The following is an 18,780-nucleotide window of genomic DNA, read 5'->3' as shown; positions in this document are numbered from 1 at the left end:
CAATATCTGGGAGCCACCCTTGCCTCCCACACCTAGACATTCTGACTTAGCTTGCCTGGGGTGGAGCCTGGACATTGGTAGGTTTTAAATCTTTCTAAGTTATTCAGACATGCAGCCAGGACTACAAGCCACTGGATTAGAAGCAGCAATTGCTCTCTATGTATTACTGATCTCAGAAGAGCCTTGGGTGACAGAAATAGCAAATGTTGCTCAGGAGCTGGCGGTAGAGTTAGGAGGAGGATGGATTTTCATTGCTTGGTCAGAGGAGACCATCTGTTTATCTTACAGACTTAATATGATCACAGGACATCAAGTTGCCTCAACAAGAGGAAATTACCCCCACCTTCTTAGAAGGGTAGCTTCCCAAGAGATGCTTCAGACCTGGGATGCAGTTGCACTTGAGGAGGGTCTCTCTCTGTCAAGTAGCAGAAAAGTCTTCTTTCTAGAGAAGCATGACCCACATGGGTCATCCCTCACTCTGGAAAAATCCCTACCTTCTCAACCAACAAAGGGCCCTTCCCAGGAAAGGCAGCTGAGGGTCTCTACAGCTAAGCTCCTCCCAGCTCTTCACTATGTGGGAGCTGAGAGGTAGGAAGAAACCTGAGGGGAAAATGGTGACAATGACAAGTACTCACTGCTGAGTGGCCCCACGGCGCAAGGCAGCCTGGACTTGTGCTGCCAGGTGACCCAGGAAGCTGCTAAGAGCTGGCTGCCTTGAAGGAAGCTGAAAGTGCAGGTTGATTTTCTCTTGTTCCAGGTCTTCTAATCTTTGTTGTAATGTCTCAGCTGGAAACCCAAAATGATGAGAGAGAGGAAAAAAGAACCATGAAATGCAAAATAGATAACTCCAGTGTCTCTTAGCTCCAGTCGTAGTCAACCTTTGCCTTAATGACATCATGAGAAGGTTACTAGTTTCTAGGCCAGCACTTTTATCTCTCAGTTGGTACTTCTAAGAATCTTCTTTGCACCAACAAGATGGCTCTCCTATCTTTTATTCTTTTAACTCTCAAAGATCATTGTTGACATAGTGATATGATGGTCATAATTATGATCTTCACACAGAGGGATACTTAATATTAATTATTTTAAAAGCACAGTAAGCATTTTGGGAAAAAAAAACTGTAATTTTGGTGAGTTCTATATAATTACTTTTTTTAAAAAAATCAGTGCCCAAGTTTTGATTTTAACATTTCCTCAGCAATTGCACATCCAGATAGAGCCAGGTCACAGTTACTAAAGCCACAGAAGTGATGTTCGAATTCTACCATGCTATAGATGACTATATATCCACTTCTGTTGTAAAGTAGGGGTTCTATTATATTTTAATGACCTTAAGTCTCCTAGCATAAGGTATAAATATAGAATCCTTGTAATACAATTTTTTCTTAAAAAAATAAAAATAAACTACAGATCATTTGAAAGAGTGATGTCAGCAGATGGTTGATTAGAGATGCCTGGAATTCTGCCTGCCCCCCTACCCAACTAAGAAAAGGACAAAGGCAATGAATAAACAGATAAGATTTGATTGGAGTGTTGAAGGGAGGCTGCTGGAGTACAGTGGGGGAGTGAAGATGCAACTGTGGTGAATGGCAGTCCAGAAAGGCAGCATGCAGGCACTCAGCCTCTGCAGCCCTGTATCCCCTGTTCAGATTGAATCTGCCTGGAGTCAGGAGGGACTTCTCATTGCATGGAAAAGATAAACAGAAGGACCTCATCAACCCCTGTTGACACAGCAAACACCTACAGTCCTTACAAAAGGAGAATCTCACAGTTCTTGCAAGCCCTGAGTCCAGTGTGGAGAGCTGCCAGGAATCTGCACAGCTGCATTGCTCCAGACTAGAAGCATAAGATATGCACTCCCTACCCCTATCCCACACCTTCTGTTGAACCTTTAAAGAATAATTAATACCAATTCTTCTTAAAATATTTCAGAAAATTAAAAGGCAAGGAATTCATCCTAACTCATTCTACTTATTACTGACACCAAAATGAGACAAGGACACAACAAAGAAAACTACATGCCAACATCTCTGATGAAAAGAGACACAAAAATTCTCAACAGAATATCAGCAAACAGAACCAAACAACACATCAAAAAGATAATATACCATGATAAAGTGGGATTTATCCCAGGAATGCAAATTTGGTTCAAAATATGCAAATCAATAAACATCATATATCTCATCAATAGAATGAAGCACAAAAATCACATGATCATCTCAATAGATGCAGAAAAAGTTTTTGATAAAATTCAACATCCCTTCATAATAAAAAAATTTCTCAACAAATTAGGTATAGAAAGTACCTCAATGTAATAAACAGCATGTATAACAAACACACAGTGAATATCTTACTGAATGGGGAAATGCTGAAAGCTTTTCCTCTAATAAATGGAACAGCACAAGAATGCCCAACTGTCACCACTCTTATTCAACATAGCACTGGAAGTCCTATTCAGAGCAATTAGATAAGAGAGAGAAATAAGAGACATTCAAGTCGGAATGGGGAAAGTTAAATTGTCCCTATCTGCAGATTGCATGCTCTTATATCTAGAAAAACCTAAAGACTCTAGCAATAAAACTCTTAGAACTGATAAATGAATTCAGTGAAGTTGCAGTATACAAAATTAACATACAAAAACCAGTGGCATTTCTATACATGAACAATAAACTAGCTGAAAAAGAAATTAATAAGGAAATTTCATTTACAATAACTACAAAAATATTAAAATACCTAGAAATAAATTTAACCAAGAAAGTGAAAGATCTCTACAAGGAAAACTACGAAACACTGATGAAAGAAATTGAAGAGGATGCAAGCAAATGGAAAGACAGCCCATGCTGATGGATTGTAAGAATTAATATTGTTACAATAACACTGCTCTATCAAAATACCAGTGACATTTCTCACAGAAATAGAAAAAAAAATCCAAAAGACCCCAAATAACCAAAGTAATCATAAGCAAAAAGAACAACACTGAAGGTATCACACTACCAGACCTCAAAATATACTACAAAGCCAGGGTAACCAAAACAACATGGTACTGGCATAAAATTAGATACACAGACCAATGAAACAGTATTGAGAATCCAGAAATTAATCCACATATATACTGCTAACTGATTTTTGACGAAGGTCCCAAGAACACTAATTGGGGAAAAGAAGGTCTCTTCAATAAAAGGTGCTGGGAAAACTGGATATCCATAGGCAGAAGGATGAAACTAGACCCCTGCCTCTCGCCTTATATGAAAATCAACTCTAAATGGATCAAAGACCTAAGTGTAAGACCAAAAATGATAAAACTATGAGAAAAAAACAGAGGACATGAGTCTGGGAAAATATTTTATGAATAAGATTTTAAAAGCACAGACGACAATAGCAAAACTAAACAAGTGAAATTTTATCAAATTAAAAATCTTCTACATAGCAAAGAAAAAAATCAACGAGGCCAGGCCCAGTGGTTCACACCTGCAATTCCAGCACTTTGGGAGGCTAAGTGAGGAGGATCACTTGAACCCAGGAGTTTAAGACCAGCCTGGGAAATATGGTGAAACCCCATCTCTACACAAAACACAAAAATTAGCCAGGCATGATGGTGTATGGCTGTAGTCCCAGCTACTCAGGAGGCTGAGGTGGGAGGATCACCTGAGTCTGGGGAAGTCGAGGCTGCAGTGATCTGTGATCATGCCACTGCACTCCAGCCTGGGGAACAGAGTGAGACTCTTTCTCAAAAAAATAAAAGAAAGAAACAATCAACAGAGTGAAAAGACAACCTACAGAATGGGAGAAAATGTTTGCAAACTACCCATCCAACAGGAGATTACTATCTAGAATATACAAGGAACTGAATCATCTCAACAAAAGAAAAATAATCTAATATAAAAATGGGCAAATAATCTGAACAGACATTTCTCAAAAGAAGGCATAAAAATGGCCAAAAATTTATTTTTTAAAGCTCAACATCACTAATCATCAGGTATATGCAAATCAAAATCACAATGCGATATCATCTCACCTCAGTTAGGATGGCTATTATCAAAAAGACAAACATAAATAAATAACAAATGCTTGTGAGGATGTGAAGAAAAAGGAACTCTTCTACACTGTTGGTGGGAACGTAAACCAGTACAGCCACTATGGAGAACAGTATGGATGTTCCTCAAGAAACTACAAATAGAACAACCATATGATCTAGCAATCCCACTGCTGGATATTTATCCAAAAGAAAGGAAATCAGCATCTCAAAGAGACATCTACACCCCCATGTTCTTGCAGCACTACTCATAATAGTCAAGATATGGAATCAATCTAAGTGTCCAACAACAAACGAATGGATAAAGCAAATGTGGTATATATCCACAATGAAATACTATTTAGTCATTAAGAATGAAATCCTGTCATTCTTGGCAACATGGATGGAACTGAAAGACATTATGTTAAGTGAAATAAGACAGGAACAGAAAGTTAAACATGTTTTCATTCATATGTGGAAGCTAAAATGAGTTTGTTTTAATCCATTTTGCATTGCTATAAAGGAATACCTGAGGCTGGGTAATTTATAAAGAAAACAGATTTATTTAGCTCATGGTTCTGCAGACTTTACAAGAAGCTTAGTGCCAGCATCTGCTTCTAGTGAGGGCCTCAGGGAGCTTACAATCATGGCAGAAGGCTAAGGGAGAGCAGGCATGTCACGTGGCAAGAGAGGGAACAAGTGAGAAATGCCAGGCTCTTTTAAACAACCAGCTCTCATGTGAACTAATAGAGCGAAAACTCATTCATTACCATGGGAAGAGAATCAAGCCATTCTCGAGGGATCCACTCCATGACACAAACACCTCCCACCAGGCCCATCTCCAACACTGGAGATCACATTTCAACATGAAATCTGGAGGGCACAAACATCCAAACTGTGTCAGGGTTGATCTCATAGAAGTAAAAAGTAGGATAGAGGATATTAGAGGCTGAGAAGGGAAGCAGGAAGAGAAGGATAGGGAGAGATTTGTTAAAAGTTACAGAATTACAGCTAGATAGGAGGAGTAAGTTCTATTGTTCTACAGCAATGGAGAATGACTATAGCTCACAATAGTATATTTTACAGTTTCCAATAGATGGAAGGATATTGAATGTTCCCAACACAAAAAGATAATGAATGTTTAGGCTGAGCGCGGTGGCTCATACCTGTAATCCCAGCACTTTGGGAGGTTGAAGCAGGTGGATTGCTTGAGGTCAGGAGTTCAAGACCAGCTTGATCAACATGGTGAAACCCCATCTCTACTAAAAATACAAAAATTAGCCAGGCATGGTGGTAGGCGCCTGTGATCCCAGCTCCTCAGGAGGCTGAGGCAGGAGAATCACTTGAACCCGGGAGGTGGAGGATGCAGTGAGCCGAGATTGCACCACTGCACTCCAGCCTGGGCAACAGAGGAAAACTATGTCTCAAAAAAAAAAACAAAAAAACACAAGATAATAAATGTTTGAGAGGAGGGATATGCTAATTACCCAGATCTGATCACTATATATTATATGTCCTGAAGCATCACTATGTACCCCATGAATATGCACAATTATCATTTGCAAATTTTTAAATGGGGGAAAAATCAATTGACAACAAATAAATTAAAAATTTTTAATTACATATTGCATAATGCTCAAAGAATGCACATAAATAAAATGTTACACAAGTTATAAATATGTTGCGTTTATCAGTGGCTCATTATTAACGAGGATCTCGGTACTATTAATTTTCATTTCTTTTACATGGAAACATTGAGAGGAGAATTCTGTAGATACTCTTTAAACAATCATTTATGAGTTTAACAGGTGGTGTTTTTTCCTAAGTTAGTTAATAAAAACTTCTCTATCTATCTGAAAGGCTGTTGGATCCATGGGTGAATTGAAATGTATTTCTAAAATGCAGATGAGACTGATCTTTATGTAGCTTTTGAATTGTTCTGTGATGAATGGGTCCTGGAAAATGAACTTTTGCTATTTGTTGGGATTCTCTTACTGGCCCTTATGTGGGAAGTTTTGGTTGTCTCTCACCCATTACATATATTCCACCTTTGTTTCTTATGGAAAAAACACTATGCTTCCTGGCACACAAAAAAAGATTTATTCCATGTTCTTTGCTAATAAAGAGTTGGTATCAAATTATTTTTTAAAAAATTTAAGTAAACTGCAGAAATTGGAATCCATTCTAATGAGAACTTATCTTCAAAATCAAATGCCCAAAGAATTAGAAAGTTTCCCATAAAACTATTTCTGCAGAAATGGAAGGACTGGGTTTTAAGATACCATTCATCAGAGCTTCCCTTCTGGTGGTCCTTGGCACTGACACCTTGATCCTCTTCACCCTGGAGCAGTGGGTGGGCCCTAGGGCAGCCCAACATCCCAAGCCATCACCTCGGGCCATGAGCACTTACTACTTACCCCAGCGTGCACTACAAACATTATCCTTTTTTACGTCATAATGAGAAAATGTTTGAAGAGTCTCTACACTAGATCACAAAGACTCCTTTATGTTCTTATGGCTCTATAAGCCATTTTCTAAGGAGGCCATTTTGATAAGACACAAGTCTAAATCAAAACACACTTTTCAACAAGCTTGTCATTTTGTTTTTTTTTTTTGAGACGGAGTCTCGCTCTGCCGCCCAGGCTGGAGTGCAGTGGCCGGATCTCAGCTCACTGCAAGCTCCGCCTCCCGGGTTCACGCCATTCTCCTGCCTCAGCCTCCGGAGTAGCTGGGACTACAGGCGCCCGCCACCGCGCCCAGCTAGTTTTTTTTTTTTTTTTTTTTGTATTTTTTAGTAGAGACGGGGTTTCACCATGTTAGCCAGGATGGTCTCGATCTCCTGACCTCGTGATCCGCCCATCTCGGCCTCCCAAAGTGCTGGGATTACAGGCTTGAGCCACCGCGCCCGGCCAAGCTTGTCATTTTGAACAAAACCTTTTATCATACACCAGCAGAGGGTAACATGAGTCGCAGTGTGCCTCTCAACCTAACTCTTTTCCTGCACTGGCCCACCCCTAAGGCACACACCTGGGTACCAAAAAGGTAGAGGAAAGGGCAGAAAACTTGCGTCTCTGGGGCTGTTAAGTGAAAGACATTCACATAAACTTGCCATATGCATTGAAACCTATAGCCGGAAACTAAGAGCATTTACCAACAATTCATTCTAAGGATACTAGAAAAGGTCATCTGTCCAAGATCAAGTCCCAGGTCATTAGCAGACTTCTCAGTCTGTGCTACCTTCTTCAGCAGGTACTGCGGAAGCTAATTCAGACACCCCACTTAAAATATGCAGAAGAGTCTGGCCTGATAAGACCTTCTAGGATAATGCTGAAGTGTACCCATTCCTTAACTGACAGCAAGCATTCAAACGATTACATGATTACTTTCCTAATGCTTTATTTCTTGTTCTACAAAATCAAAACTTTGGTGAAACGCAATAAAGTTCTTGAATTATGTGTTCTAAAATAGCAACCTGATACAGTCATAATGTATGTAAAGATGCATCCAGATCTGTTCCATAGGGGTTAGGAGAAAACCTGAGTTTTCTCCAACTCTGCCATTTCTAGCTGTCTGACCTTCAAGTTACTTAACCTTTCTAAGCTTCAGTTTCCTGCTCTGTAAAAAATGGGGTTAATAATAGTATCTACATCATAAGGTCTTCTGAGGATTAACTGAGATAATCTATGCAAAGCATTTAGCATCATGCCTGGCACTTTGTAAGTGTTCAAAAGGATTGTCTATTATTAGTAATGCCATTAAGTACTATCTTCAAGTTCCAAAAAAAAAATTAAAAACCCAGTCTAGCCTCCCTCTGCTATCCACCATATTCTAAACTACACCCGTCCGCTGCCAGATGAAAAGTTCTCAGAGAATGCAGGTTGATCCAACAAAATTAAACACTGGAAATGGTAAACCAGTTGCCAAAAATTACACTCACAGTGAATTCCAAAGGAAGATATAAGTGATCGCAGAAAGTATCTGTGATTAGCTATGTTCTATGCTGCTACTCACCTTCAAAAGTGTAGGCATCAAAAGGTACTATTTTCTCTCTCTCTCTCTCTTTTTTGAGACAAAGTGTTGCTCTGTCACCTAGGCTGCAATGCAGTGGCAGCCTCCAACTCATGGGCTCAAGCGATCCTCCTGCCTCAGCCTCCCAAGTGGCTGGGACTACTGGCATGTGCCACCACACCCAGCTTTTTTTATTTTTATTTTTGTAGCTACAGAGCCCTGTTATGTTGCCCAGGCTGACGTCAAATTCCTGGGCTCAAGCGATCCTCCCACCTCAGCCTCCTAAGTAACTTGGGTTACAGATATGTGCCACCAGGCTCTGCTTTTTAAATTATTTTTTCAGAGATGGGGTTTTGTCATGTTGTCCAGGCTGGTCACAAACTCCTGACCTCATGTGATCCTCCTCCCTCGGCCTCCCAAAGTGTTAGGATTGCAGGCGTGAGCCACCATGCTCAGCCTGTTATTTTTTATCTCATGATTAGAAAAGGGCATCAGGATGGTCACCAGTAATTGTATAGCTTCAGTGATTATCTCCAATTTCTAGATTATCTCCTACTCCAGCCCTCTCACGGCTCTCAGCTACTGGGAGCTTCCACTTCCCCTGCCATCACGACCTCTGGTTAGCAGAAGGGTGCGTTCTACCTCCATTTTGACAAAAGCTAGCTCTCTGGGTTCCCCGAATGACACCCCTATTCGCTAATTAGATATTCCAGGCAGAGGGAGCTCCCAGAGAGTGCAAAAGCCATGAGGCAAACACACGCTTCAATATGTAAGGAACACTCCCAGTAGGGCGAACCAAGGGGAAAGTAGTAAATGAGGGAGAGAGGGTATGACAGTGAGCTTGATCTTCAGAGCCACGTAGGCCGTTGTAGAGGACTTTGGTGTTTACCCCAAGGGAGATGAGAGCCATTGAAGGGTTCTGAGCAGGGGACTGGCACGATCCAGCTCATGTTTAACAGGATCACCTGGCTGCTCTGTTGGGAACACATTGTAAAAGGGCAGAGCCCAGAGACCAGTCACAGGGTCACTGCTATTCCCCAGGCAAGACCTAAGGATATCCAGGACCTAGAAAAGAAAGTGCAGGTGGTGAACGGTGGTTGGATTCAGGATGTTCTCTGACAGATCGGACATAGGGAACCAGAAAAGCAAAGTTGCCGTGAGACGAGCTGGGAGCAGGGTTCAGGGGAATATGCTGTTCTCATTGCCAGAGTCATTCTTCCTCCACATCCAGCCCAGGCTAAGTCTGCCTCATCCATCAGACCCCAGTATCTCCTCTGGTCCTGCCAATGCACCAGGTAGGCTCCCTGCTCCACCAGCTCCCTAAGCACAGGCAGGTTCTCCTTGACAAGCCACCACACCCTCACCTCCACATGTTTCGAGGCCTCCTGCATCCACACAAGAGATGCCATGACACAGCGTTGGTCATTGTATAGTGACCTGCCCCTGGGATGCTGCCTGGCTCACAGCAAATGTTCACAAAAATGTGTCTCATTACAGTAAACTTTAGATTCTCTTGTTTTGTTTCTTGTTTTTTATGTTTTTCATAAACCACTTTAAACCCTTTTCATTAGCAACTAAATGAATAGAAGACATAAATCTCATCAAGTCTTCAATCAAGTTCACTGCCTACCTACCTAGCAAGATGTTACTCTGCCTTGCAAGGGCACTATCCCATCCAGGCCTACAGCTTCAGATCCTTTGATTTGTCCTCTTCCTACGTTTCACATCCTTGTGAGTCTCTCATGGTGTTTGACATATTCACATCTTCTCCATTTCTACTGCCCCCAGCCTAGCCCGAGTTGTCAGCACTTCTGCAGGGATGAATTACTCCCTGCCTAATCTCTCTCACTCCTTCCATGGTTTCCACACATCACCAACAGAGCGGCCTTCCTAACGCTCAGATGTGCACAAGCTGATAAACAAAATCCAGAAACATCTGCTAGGACCTGGCATTACTCCAAGTACTTTTGTACATGTTACAGGTTGAGCATCCCTAATCCAAAAATCTGAAATTTGAAGTGCCCCAAAATCTGAAAGTTTTTGAGTGCTGACATGATGCCACAAGTAGAAAACTCCACACCTGACCTCACAGGCCACAGTCAAAACGCAGCCAAAACTTGGTTTCATGCACAAAATTATTTGGAAATTTGTATAGTATTAACTTGAGACTATGTGTGTAAGATGTACAAAAAACATAAATGAATTTCATGTACAGGCTTGGGTCCTATCCTGAAGATATCTCATTATATATGTGCAAATATTCTAAGACCACCCCCAAAAAATACTGGAAATTTGAAACACTTCAGGTCCTAAGCATTTCACATAAGAGTTACTCAACCTATAATACAAAATGTTCTCAAAGGCCTGGAAGACTCCATGTGAGCTCCAGAACAAAGTCCAAACCTCTGTCCCTGGCATTCATGACCATGAGTGAGCTTGCTCAGCCTCCCTGTCTCTTCTCCATGCCAGCACTCTGCTCCCGAGTCATGTGGGGGACGCATGACATTGGAGAGAACACAGAATCACAACACTAAGGATCGGGGTACCCAGATCCGGGCAACAGCTTGGACACTAACTGTGCATATCCTATGTGACAAATCACTTACCCCACTTAAGTCCCAGAGCCTCATGTGCTAAATATGACCAATACCTCCACAAGATGTTTTTAAATCATGATTGTTACAAAACAACAAAAAGGTGCATCAGAGACCTCCTCGTCTACGTCAGTTTGTGATGCTATTACAGAGTACCATAGACTGGGTAGATTAAACAACAGAAATGTTTGCCCACAGTTCTGGAGGCTAGAAGTTCAAGATCAAGCTGCCAGCATAGGTTCTGGTGAGAGCTGCCATGTTGCAGGCAGCTGCTTTCTCATGGCAGAAAAGGAACAAGCTACCGCTCTGGTTTCTTCTTACAAGGGCACTAATTCCATTCATGAAGGTTCTGCCCTCATGACCTAATCACCTCCCAAACACTCCACCTCCTAAAACCATCGCATTAGAATTAGGGTTTCAACACAGGAATTTAGGGAGCACAAACATTCAGTCCATTTCACACCTCAACAGGGAAGGAGGAAGCTTTACCCAGATTGGCAATCTTTGTCCATGTGATACAGATGATGTGGAAATGGTTCCTCTGGGAGAGGAGAGTGTTTGAAAATGATTGACAATAAGATTTTTTCACCTTTCAAATGCCGTATTTATTTATTATTTCATGTGTCACTCAATTAATAATACTTTGGGTAAATCAACATTGCTAGACCATTGGGCTACAAAGATGAACAAGACACATTGCTAGTCCTTGAAGAACTCAGTGCCCGAGACTGGGGTCAAAATCATAAATGGGCCTTCTTTTCTCCTCCTGTGCAGAAAAGGTGGCAGTGAGCTGCCCCACTGGTAAGTTGGGAGCCTGTGCAGAAGCACACAGGTGGTCCGCTCACCAGCACCGAGGAGGCAAGGGCTGCCACCAGAGGCATCTGGTTGCACGCAGGGTGATGAGCCTACCAGGGCCTGGGGATGAGGCACATTGAGGGGAACACAACAGCAGATGGGGAAGACAGCTGGGATAAATGGGAGATAGGTTACATAGAGAAAAATGTAAATAAATGGAGCAGTTAAGGATATGAGGATAAAGAGGGCCAGATTCCTGAGTACTGGCAAATGTTCATCCAATCATGGAAATGGGGAAGGGTAGAAAAGGTTCAAATGACTTGCAGTGGAATTGGAAACATTACCATAAACTACTAGTTTTTAACATGCAAACTCACAGGTGAATATGGAAATAGCTACAGAAGCATATGTGTGCATTTATGTACATTTTCTATATTTACCTACTGAGAAGGCCTATGAGTAATGACACCTCAGTAGCAATGAGCACACCAAGCACACAGATCCTGATTTCTAAACTCCATCCATCCATACAAGGAACCAGAGCTCCTGGGAGAAATGGCTGAGGCCAGGGCTGAGGCAGGGGCAATACAGATGTGTCTACAGCATCCTGATGTACAAAAAATTAAGAAGTACTCAAAGGCTGGTGGGGACATGTCAATAGAAGACAAGAGACACCTTGAAGAAGTTCCTGTGGTCCAAATCTGGGACATTTTGAGAATCAAAATAAATAATAGTAATAAAGTACAGGCCTATTGAATAGAATAGGAACCAACACATGCATGCTAATAGAATGTTGACTAATGGAAAGGAATGATGAAATAGAGGTTTGATGGGGAGTAGGCATCAGAATAATCATAGACTATCATGCCCACAACATACTATTCAGACATCAAAGGAAACATGGGAACTTAGTGCTGGAGAAACCAGGCAGCCACAGCATGATGGGGTGATGAAGATTACCATCCACAGTGGCGGGAGGGGTCCACACTGTGTGACACCTGATGTGAAAGGACAGCATCATTTCCAAGAGGTTCTCATTAGGGTTGCATGACCTGACCCCGGTCATGAGGAAACATCAGAGAGACTCAGGCTGAAGGTCATCCAGCAGAATGTAAGGTCTACACTCCTGAAAACTTTCAAGCACACGGAAGACAGAGAACGACTGAGTACTAAGGAACTGCTCAAGCAGGAGGAAACTTAAGAGCTACAACAACTGCATGCAATATGTGTTCCTGAGTCAGAAAGGAGAAAGGAGAAAGGAGCATTGCTGGGATGCTTGGTGAAATTGAATGGAATCTGTAGACTGAAGAAGAGTGTTGTATTAATGCTGACTTCATGACTCGGAGGAAGCTGCAGGTTGGTTGTGGGAGAGTGTCCTTGTTTGGGGGCATACACAATGGGGTACTTAGGAGTGACGAGGCATCATGACTCATACCTGTAATCCCAGCATTTGGAGAGGCCAAGGTGGGAGAATTGCTTGAGCTCAAGAGTTCAAGACCAGCCTGAGAACATGGCAAAACTCTATCTCTACAAAAAATTAGCCAGGTGCAGTTGCACATGCCTGTATTCCCAGCTACTCAGGAGACCGAGGTGGGAGGATGGCTTGAGCCCAGGAGGCAGAGGTTGCAGAGAGCCGATATCATGCCACTGCACTCTAGCCTGGGCAACAGAGCAAGCCCTGACTCAAAAAATAAACATAAAAATAAAAATAAAACTGCAGCTTGCTCTCAAGAGATCAGAAAAAGGTTCTGATAATGAGTGTGTGTATCCAGCTCAGGAATGAGCCAGCTCAGAAACAAAAACAAGGGAGCTATGTGAGCTCTTTGTAGCATACTTGTGACTTTTAAGTGTGGAATTATTTCAAAATAAGTTGTTTTTTAAAATATTAATACATATCCCCAGCACTACAAGTGCTGTATTTGTGACCTGCCTGTTCTAAGTCCCCTCATTTGTGTGAATCCTATTGTGCCTTTAAGAAAAACTTCTCTCCTATTCTCCTTTCCCTGTTTGGCCCAGTGGTCAAAAAAACATAACTCACCTTTCTCTGACTTTTCTTTATTTTAAATCTCTGCGTCTTTCTGTAGATATTGTTAATGTGATTTCAGTTTATAGCTCAAGGTTTAAGACCAGCGTGCTGACAAGTGTATTGCACACAGCAGGTGCTGAATAAATGTGGTTGAACTCATCTGACTAACAGAACAGCAATAATATTAGAAATATTACTTGCATTTTATAAGCATGGCTGAATAGTAGAAACAAAAAAACTGAAAATTAACAAAGGAAGATATTCCTAAGCAGTAGGCAAAATAATGCATTGAAGAATATGTTCCAATTGATAATATAAATTCTATTTATGAAACAAACATGTTTTACTCATAGGACCTCAGCAATAGAAATGTTAACCATCATCTCATTCTATTCTGAAGGAAGTGAATGTTATTTTTTATGCTACTGCAACATACGTGTTAATGTTTAATTGAAGGTCAATGCTCATCTGGTATTCTTTAGCACATCAGTAATAACTGACTGTTACTTGGGTTACAATAAGGAAACAGAATGAAAGAAAAGGGCTTTCTAATCTATGAATAAATAATCAAATAAGCATTTATAAGCAGCAAGAAATCTTCACACATAAAGACATCCTGCTAAATAGATTCAATTCCCACTGCCTTGTTGTATCTGCAGGATGACAGAATATATAGTATAGACCACATTCTTAGAGGCTGTGTAGCCATTCTAATTCTAAGGAGGCCTTTTAAAGTTACAAAGCAATCAACGTCTTCATAAGTCATTTTTCTTTGGTTTTTACATAATGGCCAATAAATGAAATTCTCTGAAAGCTGAATATTCTAATTCCACATTACCATACATACGATGAGCGAATGACCACTTTGCAGAGAATTAGACTGTAATAAAATGTATTTCAGACCAACCTGAGCACAGCTGAGCCAGTCTTAGACATTTCAGAACACTAGAGTTTGCTGAGTTCATTTTCATGAAAATCAGCCATGACTGGGGCACTGAAGACTTCAAGCATAATAATCATTTTTGAGCATCTGCTACATGCCCAGAGCTATATGTATATTCTTTCACAACAGTTTGCAGAGTAAGAATACAAATGCAGAAAGTGAAATTCAGGAACTTTAAGGAATTTTCCCAAGACCTCACAGCAAGAAAGTAGCAAAGGCAGAATCTGAACTTAATCTTTTTCGGTGCTAACCTCTGGGCTTTTGCTATTACATTTCCCAAGAACCATCCCCAAAGCAGTACCTTCCCCTGTAGTTTCCTCAGTGACACAGGGGTCTTGCCTAACTGTTTGATCTGGGTCCCTGGATACTAGGGGATCCACAAGGCAGAAACAGAGCCTCATTCAGCTCTGTCTTGCCAGTAACAAGCTCAGTGCCAGGCATGCAACAACCACTGGTAAATGCTGAATAAATAAATGAATGGGGCTGAGCACAGAGGCTCATACCTGTAATCCCAGCACTTTGAAAGGCCAAGGCAGGAGCATCTCTTCTGCTCAGGAGTTCAAGACCAGACTAGGCAACATAGCAAAACCCCGTTTCTACAAAAAAATACAAATAAGTAGCCAAGTGCAGTGGCACATGCCTGTAGTCTCAGCTGTTCAGGAGGCTGAGGTGGGAGGATGGCTTAAGCCCAGGAGGCAGAGGTTGTAGTGAGCCAATATCACACCACTGCACTCCAGCCTGGGCAACAAACCCAGACCCTGACTCAAAAAAAATAAAATAAAATAAAATAAAAATAAAAATAAAACGAATGAATGTTTCTGTTTGGATGAGGAATTAAGATAAGCATAGAAAATAGCAACCATTTTATGAGCACTGCTATGTACCAAGCACATTGCTACATATCAATCATTTTCTCCTCACAATGATCCCATGAGAGAGTGGTGACTCCCACTTTAGAAATGAAAGACAGAAGCCTATAGAAAGTTTGAGAAAATTTTCAAAATTAGTCACACAGCTATGTACATTCAGAAACAAAGCCAAGTTCTGTCTAACTCCAAACCTATGTTCTTAACCTCCGTGTTCTTTCTCTACAGGAAAGATTCTATGCTGTCACTGTGACATATCTGGAAATACATATTTGCATGCCTTATACAAATGCAAACTATTCTATCAACTCATTTTCCACCGTGTCCACCTCTTTCCCATAGAAAGTATTCAGCAGCCAAAAGAAACAAACAAAAAAACTCTCAAAAATGGAAACAGCCTCAGATCCAATTCTAGGGGAATGGTTAAGTAAATTATGGTATATCCACTCATAGAATGGTATGTAGTAAGTCAAAGAACAATTAGGAAAACAGGAAATATTTTAATATTACAAGATAAATCAGGATACAAAATATGTAAATAGTATCTGTACTTTTTATTAAAAGTTTTTTTTTTTTTAAGTCCCGGGGAAGAACTAAGAGTTTTGGCAATCAGTCAGTCAGTGTGATTATGAGTGACTTTATCTCAATTTCTCTACTTACAAAGCCAGCTACAAAATTTGAGTTGTTTATTGTTTAGAAAATTATTGTATTATTAAAATAACCTACAGGTTACTTATGCCACTCTTTGATTTCTGCATAAAAATGGAGATTTGGTTTCTTCAAATGCTTAATGCTAAACAGTTTAGGGTAAGCTTGGTTTCCATAGCTCATAGATCTTTTCAGTGAACACCAAAGAGGATTTTTAGAAATGCTGTATTTTAAGCTTGCCCAATGTGTGGAAAGAAGACTGGGAAATCATTTTGTTGTGATATGAAAGGAAAAACAAACCTCTGGAGATGATACAAAAATTTTGGAAGACAAGCAATAATTTAACTGTGATATCTGCCCACTCAGCACTTAGCCTATTGCCTTGTTCTTGATACATATTTGTTGCTTTGCTGACACATTTCAGTGGGATATGTGGTTTTGAAGCAAGTGTTCTTCCCCAGCAAGAATTTGCCAAGTAAACTAGTCAAGTTGTGAATGACTAAAATAGAAAAAGTACTTACACCAGGTCTTGAGTGTGTCATATGACTGGCAAGCTCTAGCACGCTCATGTGTGTGCATGTGTGCGTGTGTGTGTGTGTGTGAGAGAGAGAGAGAGAGAGCACACGTGCACATGATGCCAACAGGCCTTGCAAACATGCTTATAGTTGCTGTTTATAGACAACACAAAAAACACAAAATTTCTCAGGATCACAAGCTTCTGAAGAACAGGCTTGATTATGGGCTCCTCTAAAATCCTCATTGCCCCACCACTTCAAAGAGATTCACAATAAAATGTTCTTTCACCAAATGTCAATCATCAAATGTCCCAGGGAAGTAAATGACCAACTGAATTTTTGCTACTTTTCATTAAACCCTCAGATTTTCAGAACTATACATTGTTTCTACAAGTATGTCTTCATAGATGCTATGGAAAAGTGAATCACTTATATATGTGGTCCAAGCTCATGGTTCAGGCTCAGGGATGGAGGCATCCTCACTCACAACTGTCCAGGCAAGAGAAATGAGTTTGTCCACTTCTTTTTAAGTGCAATAGAAAGTGCTCACAAACACTCCCACCACCACCACCACCACCACCACCACCACCAGTCAGGTCATCATCACCATCACCACTCCTACTACCCCCACCACCACTTCAGCCATCACCACCACCAATACCCCTACCACCAACACCACCACTTTTACCATCACCACTCCCCAACCATCACGACTATCACCACCACCCCTCCCATCACTACCATCATCACCATAACTCATACCACCACCACCACCACCACCACTACTCATGGCACCACCACCACTCCCACAATCACCACCACCACTACCACTCCTACCATGACCACCACTATGACTTCTCCCACCACTACCACTACCACCATCACTCCCACCATCACCAGCACTCACAACCACCACCACTCCTACCATCACCACCACTATCACTACCACTACCACCATCACCAGCACTGCCACAACCACTACCACTACTATCCTCACCACCACTACCACTATCACTACCACCATCACTCCCACCATCACCAGCACTGCCACAACCACCACCACTTCTACCATCATCACCACTACAACTACCACTATCACTCCCACCATCACCAGCACTGCCACAGCCACTACCACTCCTACAATCACCACCACTTCTACAATCACCACCATCACCACCACTCCTACAACCACAACCACTACTTCTATAGACACCAGTACTCTTACCATCACCACCACCACTCACTACCACTACCAGCATTCCTACTGCAATCACCACCATTCCTACCATCACCACCACCCCTACCATCACCACCACTCTTGCCATTACCACCACTCCCACCATCACCACCACTCTTGCCATCACCACCAACACTCCTACCATTACCACCACCTCTACCATCACCACCACTCCTATGTACCATCACCAGCGACACTCCTACACTCTTCTTCAGCAAGAATCTGCCAAGTAAACATCACCATCACTCCTACCATCACCACCACTATCACTCCTACCACTACTATCACCACCACTTCTACCACTACCACCATCACCAACTCTGCTACAACCACCACCATTCCTACCATCACCACCACCACTATCACCACTACCACTGCTTCTACCATTACCACTACTACTCCTACCACAATGACTACCACCACTCCTAACACTACCACCATCACCAACAACACTGCTACAACCACCACCATTCCTACCATCACCACCAGCACTCCTATCACCACTACCACTGCTTCTACCATCACCACCACTGCCACTGTTCCCACTACCATTACTTACACCACCAACTCCACTCTCACATTTACTATCATCAGCACCACGACCACTGCTATTATCACCTCCACTAGCACTCCAACCACTATCACCACTGTCACAATACTACTATCACCTCTACTTATTAGTAGAAAGAGCAAACTATCCAACTTTCTACCTGTGTATTAAGATATATGCACTGAAAGCACTTACTGGAGAAAAAGGAACATTCCTTAGATCATATCCAAGTAGCCATAATACAGAGAACCCAACAGAAATAGCAAAAGACAAAATGCCACTCAGCCACACAATGAAAAATGTCAAAAAGGACACACATCAAAATATGAGTGGCGGCCATCTCTACAAAGGATCTCTACAAAGGATATTTTTCTTTTACTTATACTGTATATCTCAATGCCTACATATTTTTACAATGATTATGCATTGTTTAAATAATTTTTTTAATTTCTAGTTTCAGAAATGAAAGATAATTTCCAACTGGTATCTTCAGGCATTTCTAAGTAGGATTCTGTCTAGAATCGATTTACATAAATTATGAAGCCAAACAGAGCTGGGTCTGAATTCCTACTGGGGCACTTCTCAT

General features: G+C 41.4%; 2 protein-coding genes across 8 annotated transcripts in view; one reads left to right on the top strand and one right to left on the bottom strand.

The window, feature by feature from the left end:
• Nucleotides 1–18,780, top strand: part of C1H1orf131 (chromosome 1 C1orf131 homolog) — an 846,319-nt gene that overhangs the window by 317,377 nt on the left and 510,162 nt on the right. The window lies entirely within an intron of this gene.
• DISC1 (DISC1 scaffold protein) overlaps nt 1–18,780 on the bottom strand; it is a 346,709-nt gene that overhangs the window by 281,562 nt on the left and 46,367 nt on the right. For 6 of the 7 annotated variants that reach the window (XR_007721540.1, XM_050769894.1, XM_050769885.1 and 3 more), the window contains exon 3: nt 636–786. Coding sequence is in view for 6 of the 7 variants with exons in the window: in XM_050769894.1 (XP_050625851.1) it covers nt 636–786 (151 nt within the window). In the remaining variant the exon portion in view is untranslated. Of the gene's footprint in view, nt 1–635; nt 787–5,178; nt 5,275–18,780 lie in introns of all 7 variants that reach the window. The other variant, XM_050769867.1, reaches the window with a different exon arrangement.

The sequence above is a fragment of the Macaca thibetana genome, chromosome 1 (assembly GCF_024542745.1).
Source record: "Macaca thibetana thibetana isolate TM-01 chromosome 1, ASM2454274v1, whole genome shotgun sequence".
Classification (NCBI taxonomy): Eukaryota; Metazoa; Chordata; class Mammalia; order Primates; family Cercopithecidae; genus Macaca; species Macaca thibetana.
Note: the sequence above shows the minus strand (reverse complement) of the source record. Positions and strands in the feature narration are given on the sequence as shown.